General features: G+C 38.3%; 1 protein-coding gene across 1 annotated transcript in view; it reads right to left on the bottom strand.

Annotated features, from left to right (window-relative positions):
* The window catches only part of myo16 (myosin XVI), a 341,691-nt gene that overhangs the window by 104,687 nt on the left and 219,588 nt on the right, over nt 1–17,416 (bottom strand). Inside the window, exons 21-22 of the mRNA XM_073846062.1 lie at nt 12,956–13,028; nt 3,384–3,536 (exon numbers count right to left, since the gene is read on the bottom strand). Coding sequence (XP_073702163.1) covers nt 3,384–3,536; nt 12,956–13,028 — 226 coding nt within the window. The remainder of the gene's footprint in view (nt 1–3,383; nt 3,537–12,955; nt 13,029–17,416) is intronic.

Genomic DNA, 17,416 nt, shown 5'->3' with positions numbered 1-17,416 from the left:
AGCTTGAGGACGATGATGACGACAATGACATTGACGAGAATGAGGACGAAGAACAGCCAGCACCTCAAGCCAAAGGGCGCACCAAGAAAGGGAAGCCAGCAGCCAGGCTAACCACCTGGAAGAAGGTTGATCTGGACAGCCAAGCCCTGCCTGAATACCAGCACATTCCCCCTGACTTCATTGAGACTCCATTTCATTACTTTAGCAAGTACTTTAGCCCACAACTCATCAAGCATATAACATACCATACCAACTTGTATGCAACACAGAAGGACATCAACACCACCTTCACCACCACTGAAGATGAGATGAGGAATTTTGTGGCTATCCTGCTCTACATGGGGATTTCTGAGCTGCCTTCCATTGATGACTACTGGGCAATGGAGACCAGGGTCCCTCAAGTTGCAAACCTCATGTCATCTAAGAGGTTCAGGCTGATGAGAAGGCTTGTCCACTTTAATGACAACACCCAGATCCCTGGCACCGTAGACAGGTTTTTCAAAGTCCGTCCACTGTTCAGCCTCCTGGTTACTGCCTTCAGGAGTGAGCCACAGACCCCCAAGCAGTCTGTGGATGAGGTTATGGTTGCCTACAAAGGCAAGACAGCCGGCAACCTGAGGCAATACATCAAGAACAAGCCTGACAAATGGGGGTTTAAGTTGTTTGCCAGGGCTTCAGAGGATGGCTTTATTCATGACCTAGTGCTATACCAGGGCAAAACTACACTGGAGGCCCATGGCGTCCCCTTGACATCTGAACAACAAGCAATGGGTGTCACCAACCAGATAGTCTCCGTCCTGGCCAGTACCATGACCTCCTCCACTACCACAGCCATCTTTGCAGACAACTATTTCACCAGCCTGGAGATAGTGCGATACCTCAAAGAAAAGAACTGCAGATACACAGGGACAGCCAGGGACAACAAAATTGGTAAGCCTCCACTGAAGTCCATCAAGGATATGGAGAAAAAGACTGTCCCTCGTGGTATGCATGACTACATCACCAGTGATGATGGGATCCTGGCCCTCAGGTGGAAGGACAATAAGGTCGTCACTCTGCTGTCAACAGACATAGGGGTGGAGCCCATATCCTCAGTCTACCGATATAACAGTGACACCAAGAAGAAGGAACCGGTAAACTGTCCTGCTGTCATCAAGAGCTACAATGCCAACATGGGGGGCATTGACAAGAGTGACATGCTGGTCCACCTTTACCGCACCCCCATGAAATCTAAGAGGTGGTACATGCGGATGTTTGCATATGCAATAGATCTCTGCCTCACAAATGCCTGGATCATGTACAGACGGGACATCAAGGCTCTTGCTGTGGATGGCTTGTCGTTGAAGAACTTCCGGATCCAGGTGTTCAGGAGTTGCAGCAGCCAGACCCCAGCCATGTCTCGCCCCCGAAGGAGATTATCATTTTCATGCACCCCCAGCACCTCTGCTGATGTCCCCAAGCCTGTCCGGGGACACCGCAGCCCCAATCCAAGTGATTCTGTGCGGTTTGACACCTCCCTTTTCCATGCCCCTGTCTACACCACCCGACAGACCTGCAAGTACTGCAGCAGGAAGGGGAACATAATGAGATCAAACATGATCTGTAGGGTCTGTCAGGTCCACCTGTGCTTCAATGCTGATCGCAACTGCTTTGTCAAGTACCATGAAGCAGTTGCCTAAGTGACTGGACTGGAATGGTGACACATGAAAAAGAAAAAAAGTTCCTAAATGAAAGAAAATAATTTCCTAAATTAATTTTCTGTTAAGTTCGTGACTTTGACAAATGAAAAAGAAGAAATAAAAAAATGAAATGTTAGTAAATAAAAGAAAAGTGTTCCTAAATAAATATTCTTAAAAAGAAAAAGAAAAAAAGTTCCTAAATGAAAGAAAATAATTTCCTAAATTAATTTTCTGTTAAGTTTGTGACTTTGACAAATGAAAAAGAAGAAATAAAAAAATGAAATGTTAGTAAATAAAAGAAAAGTGTTCCTAAATAAATATTCTTAAAAGATTATATTTGTTTTATGTATTTATTTACATTTTATATATGGCTAACATTCAAAATATATAAAATTTTTTTGGGGGGGAGAAATTACCATAGACCGGCAAGGAACCATATATGGTAACTTCATTGACCTTAATTTTCAACATAAATTTTTTTAAGTTACAAAAGTTTTAAAGTCTTGTAATAACCTCCAATAACACTCCAGGGTTGAATTTTTGAATTTCCAAGTATTTCAAGGAGTGCCCTATAAAGGGTTAAATATAAACCTTAAATCTCCAGTAGGTGGTGGCAAATCACTGCATGAGTGAGTCTTTGAGTCATTCATTCAATCGATTTGTTCAAACGGCTCATTGATTCAGTAACAAAAAAACGTCATTGTGTGTTGCTCAGAGACGAAAAACAGTTCTGCTGTGGTTTTGTTTGAAATATTTTCGTTGTTGAAATACAGCAAAAACAAGAACTGTTGTGTCATCAGTATCACTACAAATCAGTATCACATTTGGAAAAAAAAAAAACGGTACTCTTTGTGTGATATTACCTTTATCAGCTATTTTTTCTCTTTATATAAATATAAAAAACATATTAAAGTAATACGGGGGCCTTTTTGTCCCCTTATCTTGAATTTTGGGGGAATTTGAAATGTATTTTAATAGAATAAATTACACAGTGAAAGCGTGAAATCTAAATGTGCTCATACAGTAGTCCAACCTACATCTCATAGTGAATTCGTGCACTCTCTGGGTGTGTTTTAGTTTGGTTTCTAAGATATACAGTACTTTATAATGTCAAATTGCATATCAAAGACACCAAGTACCATAGTATTTCAATTTGATACCTGCACATCATCTAATATTTTTTTGATAAGGAATAATAAACTAGGGAGGCTGTTTATCAGTAATGTGTGAAGGCTTGAAACAGACTGTCATAAAACCTATTCAAATGTATACAGAATAATATATGTAGTAAAGTCAAGTACAAATGTGTGTGTGGCAAGAGAAAACATGCTTCTGTGTGTAAAATGCTGTGTCACTTGGTCTCGACCAAAGAGAGAAGTCATTTCATGACTCATAAAATGGTCACATCTGACAAACGGCTAATAGAGTCATAGTCGAAAAGATGGGCTTTATCGCATCTTTGCGACACCTAAGGGAATTCGACACGCCTGGATGTGTGTTAGCCTTTATAAAACAGGTCAGCGAGGACATCCGTTATGGAGTCAGTAAATGAAGAGATGGCAGTAACCGCAATTAAAGAGGCAACAGAGGGGCTCTTGCACAGGGTCAACAGCCTCAGGGTGGGAAAAAGCTTTCCAACTTCTTTCCTCTCCCTCTCTCCCGCCCTCCCTCCACGGCTCTCGGAAAGCCGTTCCGACTGCGTACCTGGAAGAAGAAGTCGAGCACCGCTGTCTGGTTGCCGAGCGAGCGTAGCGTCTCCATGGCAACCCCCTCCTGCAGACATTCCTGCTGCTCCTGCTGGAAGAGCACGTCTGAGGTGAACTGCCTGATCCGCTCGTTCACCATGTTCACGCACAGCTACAGACACAGAAACACAAAAGCCTTGGTTAAGACAGAATTATTAACAGAATACAAAACACTTTCACTGACACATTGATCAATCAGCTCATTTTTTCATGTTCAGACACCTTTGTTGACCTTTGGGCACAAACAGTTCTTTGTTAAACTCATAAATTGTTGAATTAGGCATGTAGGGTAAGTTACTCCTTAACCATAGACAGTTATATAGAAAGCACATTAATTGCAAGTGTCTACTTTTAAGGTTTCAAATAAGGACCTTTGGAGAATAAAATGTCAAAATTTGGTTGTCATTCAGTGTAACACCATTTATGTAAAATTCTAACAACATGCTTATTCTGCCCTGTACATATTAAAATATATATATAAAAGAATAAGGTAACATATTACATTTTATTGTGTTTTAAATGAGTAAAAAAAATCTTATTGACAAATAGGCAAAACCTAGAATAGTGGCATATTTGACAAAACGTAGAAAAAATTATATTTATTTTTTGCTCAGAAAAACTAAAATGCAATTTCATTAAAGAGAAAGCTTTTTAAATTAAAAAAAAAAAAAAAAACAAAAAAAAAAAAACACTTTTCCTCACATTTTTTTTATTTCATCTGTTGCCCTTCACTGACATTGGTTTCTTTAAGAAATAAAATAAAATAAAATAAAACAAAAGAAATTAGGCTATTATATGTAAGGGATAATGTACAGGCAGCCGGTAGTTATTGCAGAAATAAGCCCCGACAGTGTGATCAGGACCCGACGCGAAGCGGAGGGTCTTGTATCACACTGAAGGGGCTTATTTCTGCGATAACTACCGGCTGCCTGTACATTATCCCGCTTATTACACGGCTACTTGCCACATAAGGAAAAAAACTGGACATGAATATGAATTTGAAACCTTTTATTGGCATATTTGTTTTAAATTAACATTTTTATTAGTGGTGGGCCGTTATCGGCGTTAACGTGCTGCGTTAACGTGAAACTCTTATCGTGCGATAAAAAAAATATCGCCGTTAATCTATTCTCAAATTTGGGTTGGGAGCTGGGTCTAAACTACGCAAGCTATGGTGACTTTCACCTTGATAGTTTAACGCGGATGTATACCGAAGAATATGGTCGCGCGTTTAAGTCTCCTCCGCCAAAACACAGACGGGATCGCGTCGTCCTCCATTCATAAAAACCGAATCTACTATAGCGAAATGCCACGTAAATTCGTCGTTTTTTGGATTCATAAATCAAATGTTGGTCAGTCACTTAATTCAAATCGCGATATGGACTAGTGTATGTGAAAACTGAAATGCAAAAGACCGTTTTAATATGAATCCGATATGTTCCGTTTGCCTAGCTGTATGTATGCATTGCGGAGACGAGCTTTTACTACACGCATACTGAAACACACGTGACGCTCCCGGTAATTTTTGGCATTTTCATCTCACATGAACAGATAAACTCAATCTCCAAAACTGCTGTGAGTGTCACTTTTACCGTTTCATTTGAGAAAACTAGCATCATATCATACTGTATGACACAGAAACTTCACGGCAACCTGTCAAAATAAAAGTACGGTGTAACATGTAATGGGCTGGGTAGGTGTTGACGTTAAAAAAACACAATCTAATAGGTAGAAAAAATAATTTCATTGTTAGTTAGTTAGTAAACACAAGTACATCTAATTGAACATAATTTATTTTCATCAACAAATTATCATAGAACAGCTTTATGAGCTTTATGATCCAGACTTTAAGTCATTATTTGGGTAGCACACATATTCTGAATGCCTTCAGCAGAATTCAAATTAGCCATTTTAATCTAGATTAATCTAGATTAATTCCAAGATTTAATCTAGATTAATCTAGATTAAAAAAATTAATCTATGCCCACCCCTAATTTTTATCCTTTCGCGAAACGATATAGTACCATGTGACTAACATTCAAACTATGTACGTTAGTAAGACAATTTAAATAGATTAATGTCGAAATTTTCCATTGTTAATTGTGGTTGTCCAGTGTTTGTCACAAGATGGCGCCAAACGGTAATCTTTGTTGGCACGGAGGGATTTTAAACATACAAGTAGTACCGGCTATGCGTTATTACTTTGGAGCGGTGATTATTTGAAAAGAACGAACCTGCAAATGTCTCAACTGACCAATCAGAATCAAGCATTCCAAAGAGCCGTGTAATAAATAATTATAATATATTACTATAATTAAAGTTTGTGTTAAAATAGTGTTAAACCTCTTACACACACACGCACAAAAAAAATACTTACTATTGTTTATTGTGATGGAAATTAAGCTATTATATATAATTATAATATATTATATTATTATAATTACAATTTGTGTTGAAGCAGATATAAACCACTTACACAAAATAAATACTATGATTTCTTGTGGTGGAAATTAAGCTATTATATATAATTCTAATAAATTACTATAGTAACAGTTTGTGTTAAAACATATAAACCAGTCACACAACTAAATAAACAAACAAACAATTATATAAACAAATAATATAAAGTATAAAAAAGTATAGTACTTTAATTAACTTTTTTTTTTAACCATTTACACATCTTAAATCAATCAATCAAATAAATACTATGGTTTCTTGTGGTGAAAATTAAGCTATTATTATATATAATTATAATATATCACTATAATTAAGGTTTGTGTTAAAACAGATATAAACCACTAATGCAACAAACAAACAAACAAACAAACAAACAAATAAATAAATAAAAATATATTTTTTTGTGGTAAAAAGCAAGCTATTATATATAATTTTAAAATATTGAAAGTACTCTAATTATTTTTTTAAACATATATAAACCACTTACACAAAAATGGATAGATAAATATATGCACTATCCTATCCCTTTAAGATCTATCCCTGGAGCCATGATAAAATATTAACATTTATACATTAAAAAACACCTGAAAAGTTATTTTTAAAGTTTTCCAGATTCTTCCAATGATCTTCATATTACAAAAAGAGAGAAAAAATAAATAAATAAAAGGTAGGCCTACAGTAAATAGTAAATACATGTGCATATATAACAATAATTGTATAAAAAAGGGCAAAAGTGTGCAATGTATTACACCCTGTTTATTGAAAGCAAGCACATGTGTTCTATCAGGCAAAATAAAGCACACACTTATGAGGTATATTTAAGCATTCCACATGTTTTGCAAACAATAGCTACATGGCAGGCAGCTTTATCTGCACACAAAGAGCTGGCATGTATGTTAATTACCTCTTAACGAACATGGCTGTAATAAGCGTTCAACGTTAACCCCTCGCACTCATTCACTCACTGTTCCACACGCTTCAGTGAACGGGTTTATTCCAGGAATTCATCCTAACAACCCAGTTACTGGACTCATTTAAATCATTTATCACCGTAATCCTGCCGAGATGAAAGTTAAAAACAAGGAAGCCTAATGGAAGGGAGTCTAAAAAGCCAAAGCCGGAACCACAGTGGGAATCCATATGAGGTATACGCCAAGTGCCTAACACTACACAAGAGACCACAGAAGCTTTTCCACGTGGACAAAAGCTACAATTTCTGATGGAGTAGAAAGAGTAGATGGCTCTTTCCCAAACAAAAGAGATCCTCAGCCACACTTTGAACTTCAACCCATCTTGCTGTTGATTTCAGATATGTTTTTCATAGCTTTTTCTTTTAGAAGAGGTCATATATGATGGAGCTGTTTTGAGTCCATCACAGGGAAATATACGGCACGGTTGTATCAACATAGCCGTTTTCCAAGTTTAATGTGGCAACACGCACTGGACGAAGTACAGACGGCAACAGTGGAAGCAATGGAGAGGAAAGAAAACAAGCATTTTAGAAAAGCTGGGTGCACCTCATCAACTCCTCATCATGAGGTTTCACAGCGCTACAGGATGTCACAGGGAAGACTGCCCAAGCGCTGACACAATTCAGCACACATCGTGAAAGAAAAAGATCAGAGATGAGATGAAGAGCTTGGAGAAAAAGAGGGAGAATTCCAGCACTGAGCAAAAAAGTCTATCCATCTCAAGATCTCTAGAGCCATTCTGAAAGAAGTACTAAAGCTCCATGTCTTAAAGGGTCATCGGATGCAGATCTTACTTTTACATGTTGTTTGAACATTAATGTGTGTTGGCAGTTTGTGTACACAACCACCCTTCAATGATAAAAGTCCACCCAGTGGTATTTTTTTTATCTTTAAAAGTAATATTCCCTTTTTAAAATCAGGTCATTCTCAGCTTCTTGTCAGTGTGACGTCACACATAGACAGAGGCCGCTCCCACGATAGTTGATTGACACGAGCCCCTTACCATAGACCTGCCCTCACCGAGCTGAAACAGTCCGACTCTGATCGCCATTGTGCAGGGGAACACAAGAATGTGTCAGATTGAGGCGTTCTGTTGTTCTGAGCCGCTGAAGATGCAGAGAACTTTTGTTTTTGAAAGGAAAGCGCCGATCCCAATCTACGTATGCGTCTATGTTCGTGCAAATCATTCGTGATGCAGCTTCATCCACAGCAGAAGTGAGTATAAGGTTTTTTTTTATGCACCTTTGCAAATGGCCTTTCTTAATAATGTGCTAGTTAGCAAGTTTCGTGGCTAAACGCGGCTAAATTTGGCTAAAGTAAACATTGCGGCTCATCATCCCACTGCAGAGAGGGGCGGGGCGAGCAGAGCTCATTAGCATTTAAAGAAACATGCAACAGAATAACTCGCACTAAAAAGAGCTGATTTTGACAAGGTAAAGGCGTGTTTATTACACTACCACTGGGAAATTTTAACCAAAGTATGTTATAGACTTCTCATTAAGACCCTAAAGAATCATATCAACTTGTGGAAAATTGGCAACCGATGACCCCTTTACTGCAAGACAACACATACCCAGTGTTATACTACATTGTCTTTATAAATCAACTTAAAATACAAGCGCAAGGTGGTGCACATTGAGGTGTCTATGTTCACATTGCAGGCAAAAGTAGCCCAAATCAAATTATCAAGACAGTTGCGAATGATAATAAGCTCATAAGTATTACAGTGACAACTCTACATACAAGCAAAATAGGGGCTATTTTTCATATTACCTATGCATAATTTTCCTTTCTTTTGCAGCAGATCACACGACAAATAAATGCAGTACCGCTTACATTATATACTCTGTTTACTTCTGTATGACAGTGCACTGTGCAATGTAATGTGCCAATTCCACATTTTTCCCATGGAAATGGGCTACTTTTTCATTGTTGCCGCAGGTTGTTTTTCAATTTTGTTTTTCAATGTTTACCCCACAGAATGCAACTGGGCTGGTTTTGGACTAGTTTTGAGAAACAATTGAGCAGATTTTGTTGTCAAAACCTGGTAACCCTGTTCTTTTGCACATGCGGGTCAGTGCAGAACCAGAATCTGTTCACAGTGGGAATCTGCCACATTTAAAAGAAAAATGTGAACGGCTATACAAAAACAAACAAACAAACAAACAAACAAACAAACAAAAAGATCTGAATTGGGCACTAAGGTTCGCAGTGTAAACGTAGCAAAGGACTATTCACACAGGATGCATTTTTGTGTCTAAAAACCAGAATTGCAGCCTAATTATTCAATAAAAAATAGAAAAACACTGTGTAAAACGTGAGGGTTTTGAGATGCACCTTTGAGACATGATGTAATAGCAGAAATAACAGAAAATAGGCAAACAGCAAAATATATAGCTACTATTTCTGACATGGAAAGAAAAAAGAAAATAAATCACACTGGATTTTGAATTTGCAACAGAAAAATCTTATAAGAGCCTTCTCAGCCATGTCGGTGTCAAATAAAACAATTGCCATAAAAAACTTGCTACTGTAAACAAAAGCTTGCAAAGCTTGGCCCGCCTCCGGGGTCTTCTGATTGGTCCAATGTTTTGGAACTGACATGGATTTACAAGCTCTTCTTGTAAAAGTTAATAGTTAATATCACAGGTTTTTTAGGGTTGATGCAGATACTAATTACAGATAACCGATATTTGGAACCGATATCTGGTGTAAAAATAAAAATTAATTACAGAATTAAGAATAACAAGGACTCTTCAAGTGCTTGTAAATTAGTTTAAATCGGTTTTGATAATGACCAATACCGATAACTATGAAAATGTTTAATATCGACACCGATGATTGGCCAGGCTGATAATTTGTCGACTCCTAGCAATTAGTATAAAGCTGCAATACTACCAACTTATGTTGAAGACATATGTGTCAACCAAATTGTTACTGGCTCTAGATTATTTATTTTATTTTATGTGCAATATTACCATGATACTAGCATTCTATTTTTTTGACACTTATCGTCAATTCTATTATATTGTGACACCCCTAGTAAGGGAAAAAAATCTAGAATAGTGCTGCAACTGGATGTATAGTAAACACTTAAGAAATTAGTGAAGAGTATTTGTAGACTTTAGCCCAGGTCAGACTAAACGATATTAGCTTGATTTTGGGACAATTTGCTTGATGTAGGGTGTTTGCGGGAAATGACAATGAGCTTCAGGATGCATGATTTAATTTACTCTTGTGCAGTGTGTTATAGTAAATGACAACCAATGCCACATCTGCGACACTTCACGACGTCCACACAGAAATACTAGCATGCTTAATTTTTTCCGGTCGTCCACGGCGCGTTCCGTCACATCTGTGACACTGGTCAATAGGAGCACAGAAGCATAGTTCATACATGCTTTCACACATGCCAAAACAAAAGAAATACAAAGGCATCAGTCTGGTTTGCTAGTCTAAAATGGTTTGGGCAGGGAGGCAATCAAGCAAAACCAGAGAGAACCATCATAAACCAGCTAAGTCTGGTTTAAGCATTTTATTTTCTCCAGCAGGAGTTTAATGTCGATCCCCATCTGGTTTAGCAGTTGGAAGTGAATGACCAGCTCAGACAGGAGCCACTATAGACGAATCATTACTCCACAGTGCCCCTAATTCTCCTCATGCATCCTCCCTATAGAGTCTATGTCTATGACAACAATGACATTCGTTGGTGCCAAAACCAGGCCGATGGTTCATGGGTCAAACCCGACTGCGCACAGAGACTCCTTTGTGTCTGGTGCCAAGGATTCAGCTAAGGAGAAACCCACCCCCCTCCACACACACACACGTACACATCAACCTCATCTGTCCAGCACAAAAACACAGCTCACACAGTAGACGTGGCTACTGAGGATTCTGGGCAGGGGGCGGCAGTGCGCACATGTGGCGTCTTAGCCTTCAGACAAACATTTGTCTCTCTCCAAGACACTAAAATAACACAACCCAGGTCTTGACAGCAGCTGCTTTATTTCATGCTACTCTTTATATTTAAAAAAACAGAACGTATATAATGTATATGGCACACCCAGCTATGCGTCTAGGCCTGGTTCCAGGCTACTGTCCAAAATAAAACAGCTCGGTGAAGTACGGCCACAACAAATGCACTAATGGTTTCACAACAATTCAAACAAAGCTGAATTGTCACCACATCTGGCCTTAGCTGACCTTTCTGGGATGTACAGAAACCATTTATACAGTGAGGGAAAAAAATGTTTGATCCCTTGCTGATTTTGTACGTTTGCCCACAGACAAGAAAATGATCAGTCTATAATTTTAATGGTGGGTTTATTTGAACAGTGAAAGACAGAATAACAAAGAAATCAAAGCATTTCAAAAAAGTTATAAATTGATTTGCATTTTAATGAGTGAAATATTGATCCACTATCAATCAGTAAGATTTCTGGCTCCCAGGTGTCTTTCATACAGGTAACAAGCGGAGATTAGGAGCACTCTCTTAAAGGGAGTGCTCCTAATCTCAGTTTGTTACCTGTATAAAAGACACCTGTCCACAGAAGCAATTAATCAATCAGAGTACAAACTCTTCACCATGTCCCAGAGCAATGAGCTGTCCAAGGATGTCAGGGACAAGATTGTAGACCTACACAAGGCTGGAATGGGCTACAAGACCATCGCCAAGCAGCTTGGTGAGAAGGTGGCAACAGTTGGTGCGATTATTCGAAAAGAGAAGAAACACAAAATAACTGTCAATCTCCGTCAGTCTGGGGCTCCATGCAGGATCGCACCTCATGGAGATTCGATGATCATGAGAACGGTGAGAAATCAGCTCAGAACTACATGGGAGGATCTTTTCAAATGATCTCAAAACAGCTGGGACCATAGTCACCAAGAGAACAATTGGTAACACACTACGCACTGAAGGACTGAAATCCTGCAGACCTTTATCCCATAGAAAATCTGTGGAGGGAGTTGCCAAACGTCGGCCTCGAAACCTTAATGACTTGGAGAGGATCTGCAAAGAGGAGTGGGTCAAAATCCCTAATGAGATGTGTGCAAACCTGGTGGCCAACTGCAAGAAACATCTGAACTCTGTGATTGCTAAAAAGGGTTTTGCCACCAAGTACTTAGTCATGTTTTGTGAAGGGGTCAAATATTTAAATACCTCTAAAAATATTCTCACAGAAAATATCTTCCTTATTCAGCTTGGCTATGCTGGTCCAAATACTGGTCTAAAGGTTGAGACTGATGTTAAAGGGTTAGTTCATCAATTACTCGCCCTCATGTTGTTCTAAACCTGTAAGACCTTCATTCATCTTAGGAAAACAAATTAAGACATTTTTGATGAAAGTTTATTGAACCTGAATAGACAACAAAATAACCCAGGCCCAGAAAGGTAGTAAGGACATTGTTAAAATAGTCCATGTGACATCAGTGGTTCAACATTAATTTTATGAAGCTACAAGAATAGTTTTTGTGTGCAAAGAGAACAATTTCTTCTTTTCCGTGTCAGTCTTGGAACAGTCTATGGTCCACTGTGTTAAGTTCTTAAGCTTTTTTTTTAAGTTGTGGAGCAGCCTTCACATGGGGAACACAGTTAATAGGTTTTAAAATACAGTCTACACAGTCATCTCACCCATATTTGGAACAGAGTTATAAAGTCAGCATGAGCAGAGTCAGAAAAAACACCTGTCTCACTTAGAATGAAATGCCTTTGTGGTGGAAAGAACATCCCGTATGTCGTTAAGTCTAAAAAAGTCATAGCCCAAGGCAGGAACATACTGTGGGATAGGTCAGTGCTTTCCCCTGTACGGGAAGCGGGATCATGAGCACAATGTCGTGATTCTCACTGGTCTGTGGCTGTGTGGCAGCCCCACATCAAACCCAGTACAGACCATCAGAGGGTTTAGGAGGCCCAGAGTCCACATCGAGAAGGTGAGAAGCAGTTTGTCGCACGAAAAGCCAAACAGACTGCATTTAGAAAGGCGGCTGTAAATGTTAACTTCAGTGTGACTTAACAATGATATGAAAGACACTCACAAAAGATCACAATCAGATGTAAAAGTGTAATTATCATTGTCCTCATTATATCTGTGCTGTCTCCCCTTACCTGTTCATAACCATTGCGCTGGAATTCCTCAAAGCCAAAGATGTCCAGGATGCTTATCTCAAGGGCAGGATCTCTGTCAAAAAAAAAAGACAGGAACATATTTCAGGATTGTAGAGGGGTGGGAGCAGTATAAACATTGATTGGTGACCTGAAGATGACAATTTATCTTGAACCATAGCTCAAGTGTGGCTTAAGTGCAAGATTTCTAATGTAAGAAGCACAGTGAAAGAAAAAAAACAACAATACATAAAGGTCACTGAAAAAAAAACAAAAAAAAAACAACAAGTACATGCAGGTTTTTCTAAGAAACAAAAGGTTATGTCAAGACAATCCTGTCATAATTTACTGTTACACTGCGTCTACACCAGACATGTCAGAATGCTCCCTAACCTGGACCAATCAGCTGTAAAAGAGAAATATTTAAAATGTAATTTTTAAACTATTAGAATTTATTTTAACATTTCACTGCAATAATTGCCTTCACATCTATCTGCCTTATTTTTTAAACATGGAAGTAAGTCTATGGTTGAGACTTCTGGTTCATTAGCTGCTACAGGGAAATAAACTGTAATGTAATAAACGGTGCAGTAAACTGTAAAACTGTTTGCACTACAAACCATTGTGTTCATATTGAAGATAATACATTAAAATAATATGGTAAGACACACCAACCAGCTGTTTTATACAGCTAAAAATAGCTAGACGCAGATGAGCCCGGAAGCCAGACCCATAAAATCTACAAATGGCCACACCCACCCTTACAGGAAAAATAAGACTGATAGCAAAAAAATACACAATATTTGTAAACAAAATAATTATGTGAAAGACAAATTACACATAACACATTAAAGCTCAGTTTTAAGTCACTATAGGCCAGTGTACTGGTGTGACCTTCATAGTGGAAACTATCATGCCCTCAACGACCCGTAATAAACATTCTCATATACACATCGATAAACATTAGCTTAATCCAAAGTGCCGCCCGCTGAACTGCTGACCAGGACACAACAGGTCAAGCCTGCTTTGGCCAGTTATTGATCACACTCCAGAATGGTACACAGAGACCTTCGTTTCCTTACAGTAGTAAACCTTTCTTAACTAGATGACCATGGATTTTGATGGTGCAAATTGTTACTATTCTTCAGTTCAATTCATATAGTCAGGGTGGAAAATTATTACTTGCATAGTGCTGAAAGTACGAATAGCCATTTGTGAATCAATAACACAATTACTTGCATTGTGAATGTAGCAAACATATATATTTATATACACGCACACACACAGCCATTTAGGGTTTGGAGTCAGCAATATTGTGAAACAATATTAGAGAAGCTGTGCGTTTCTAACTGTTTGTCGAAGTGCACATTTGTATGTCTTCAAAGGTGGATATATGCTCATTATGTTTTTTGGAAGATAGTGAGGCATGTGAAATCGTGTGGAATGAGTCACTGTTACTGTTTATGTGTGAATGCACACGCACTTGGAGTTCCTTGGAAATTTCCGTTTTAGCCTCAAGAGATAAACAACAAAATTTAATTTTTGGTTTGCTTCTGTGTATTTTGGGAAATTTTAATAATAAATGCAATTAAAATAATAAAATGGCATTACATGTCAAGTGTCTGTAGCCTTTTTGTGTTTTTTAATAATTATTGTTCATTTGCAGCACTTGTTTTGTTTGTTTTATTGGGAAGCTTGTCTAAACACGCCAGTAAGAGACTATTAACTACTATTCATCCTTACAATTACATAAATGTGTTACAAAATGTCTACAAATGAATAAAAATGATACGAGATAAGGTTAAAGCTGGTTCAATTGTTGGCAATGGCAAACCACTGAAATTTTCCGAAACAGTTCAAAACAGTTATGATGTAATGAAGCCTCATTTACTGAAATGATGTGACTTTGCCATTCTGACACGCACTCTGAACCACTGTTTCAAAACAGAAAGTAACATTAAAAAAAAAAAAAGTACATCTGAGTTTATATTTTAAAAATCTACAGGTGCATCTCATCAAATTAGAATGTCATGGAAAAGTTCATTTATTTCAGTGATTCAACTCAAATTGTGAAACTTGTGTATTAAATAAATTCAATGCACACAGACTGACGTAGGTTTAAGTCTTTGGTTCTTTTAATTGTGATGATTTGGCTCACATTTAGCAAAAACCCACTAATTCACTGTCTCAACAAATTAGAATATGGCGACATGCCAATCAGCTAATCAACTCAAAACACCTGCAAAGGTTTTATGAGCCTTCAAAATGGTCTCTCAGTTTGGTTCACTAGGCTACACAAACATGGGGAAGACTGCTGATCTGATAGTGGTCCAGAAGACAATAATTTACACCCTTCACAAGGAGGGTAGGCCACACACATTCATTGCCAAAGAAGCTGGCTGTTCACAGAGTGCTGTATCCAAGCATGTTAACAGAAAGTTGAGTGGAAGAAAAAAAGTGTTGAAGTAAAAGATGCACAACCAACCAAGAGAACTGCAGCCTTGAGAGGCTTGTCATGCAAAATCGATTCAAGAATTTAGGTGAACTTCACAAGAAATGGACTGAGGCTGGGGTCAAGGCATTAAGAGCCACCACACACAGACGTGTCAAGAAATTTGGCTACAGTTGTCACATTCCTAGTGTTCATACTTCATGCTTCCTTTTGCTGACCAGCTTTTTAAAGATGCTGATTTCATTTTCCAGTAGGATTTGGCACCTGCCCACACTGCCAAAAGAACCAAAACTTGGTTAAATGACTAAGGTGTTGGTGTGCTTGACTAGCCAGCAACTCACCAGACCTGAACCTCAGAGAGAATCAATGGGGTATTGTCAAGAGGAAAGTGAGAAACAAGAGACCAAAAAATGCAGATGAGCTGAAGGCCACTGTCAAAGAAACCTGGACTTCCATTCCACCTCAGCAGTGCCACAGACTGATCACCTCCATGCCATGCCGAATTGAGGCAGTAATTAAAGCAAAAGGAGCCCCTACCAAGTATTAAGTACATATACAGGAAATTAACATACTTTTCAGAAGGCCAACAATTCATTAAAAACATTATTTATTTATTTATTTTTTATAAAGTATTCTACTTTGTTGAGATAGTGAATTGGTGGGGTTTTGTTAAATGTGAGCCAAATCATCACAATTAAAAGAACCAAAGACTTAAACTACATCAGTCTGTGGGCATTGAATTTATTTAATACATGAGTTTCACAATTTGAGTTGGATTACTGAAATAAATTAACTTTTCCACGACATTCACAATTTATAGAGATGCACCTATATATCTCACAATTCTGATCAGAAAAATCAACGCATCATTTTCTCTTCCCCCCCTCGGCTCAGAATGATATGTTTATATTCCACACTGCTGACTTTTATCCCTCAGAATTTAGAAACTCACCATTAGTGAGTTAAATTGAGTTATAAAGTCCGAACTAGGAGATCCAAACTTGCATTTGCAAGAAAAAATTGAATTGTGAGATGTTGTAAGCTTAGATGTTATAAGCTTAAATAGTATTTAATGCTGTAACTTTAGAACTATAAATACAGGTCCTTTTCAAAAAATTTGCATATTGTGATAAATTTCATTATTTTCTGTAATGTACTGATAAACATTAGACTTTCATATATTTTAGATTCATTACTACACAACTGAAGTAGTTCAAGCCTTTTATTGTTTTAATATTGATGATTTTGGCATACAGCTCATGAAAACCCAAAATTCCTATCTCAAAAAATTAGCATATTTCATCTGACCAATAAAAGAAAAGTGTTTTTAATACAAAAAAAGTCAACCTTCAAATAATTATGTTCAGTTATGCACTCAATACTTGGTCGGGAATCCTTTTGCAGAAATGACTGCTTCAATGCGGCGTGGCATGGAGGCAATCAGCCTGTGGCACTGCTGAGGTGTTATGGAGGCCCAGGATGCTTCGATAGCGGCCTTAAGCTCATCCAGAGTGTTGGGTCTTGCGTCTCTCAACTTTCTCTGCACAATATCCCACAGATTCTCTATGGGGTTCAGGTCAGGAGAGTTGGCAGGCCAATTGAGCACAGTAATACCATGATCAGAAAAACAATTTACCAGTGGTTTTGGCACTGTGAGCAGGTGCCAGGTCGTGCTGAAAAATGAAATCTTCATCTCCATAAAGCTTTTTAGCAGATGGAAGCATGAAGTGCTCCAAAATCTCCTGATAGCTAGCTGCATTGACCCTGCCCTTGATAAAACACAGTGGACCAACACCAGCAGCTGACATGGCACCCCAGACCATCACTGACTGTGGGTACTTGACACTGGACTTCAGGCATTTTGGCATTTCCCTCTCCCCAGTCTTCCTCCAGACTCTGGCACCTTGATTTCCGAATGACATGCAAAATTTGCTTTCATCCGAAAAAAGTACTTTGGACCACTGAGCAACAGTCCAGTGCTGCTTCTCTGTAGCCCAGGTCAGGCGCTTCTG

This window comes from Garra rufa, chromosome 8, assembly GCF_049309525.1.
Source record: "Garra rufa chromosome 8, GarRuf1.0, whole genome shotgun sequence".
In the NCBI taxonomy this organism is placed as follows: Eukaryota; Metazoa; Chordata; class Actinopteri; order Cypriniformes; family Cyprinidae; genus Garra; species Garra rufa.
The sequence above is the reverse complement of the archived record's forward strand: the minus strand, read 5'-3'. Positions and strand labels throughout refer to the sequence as shown.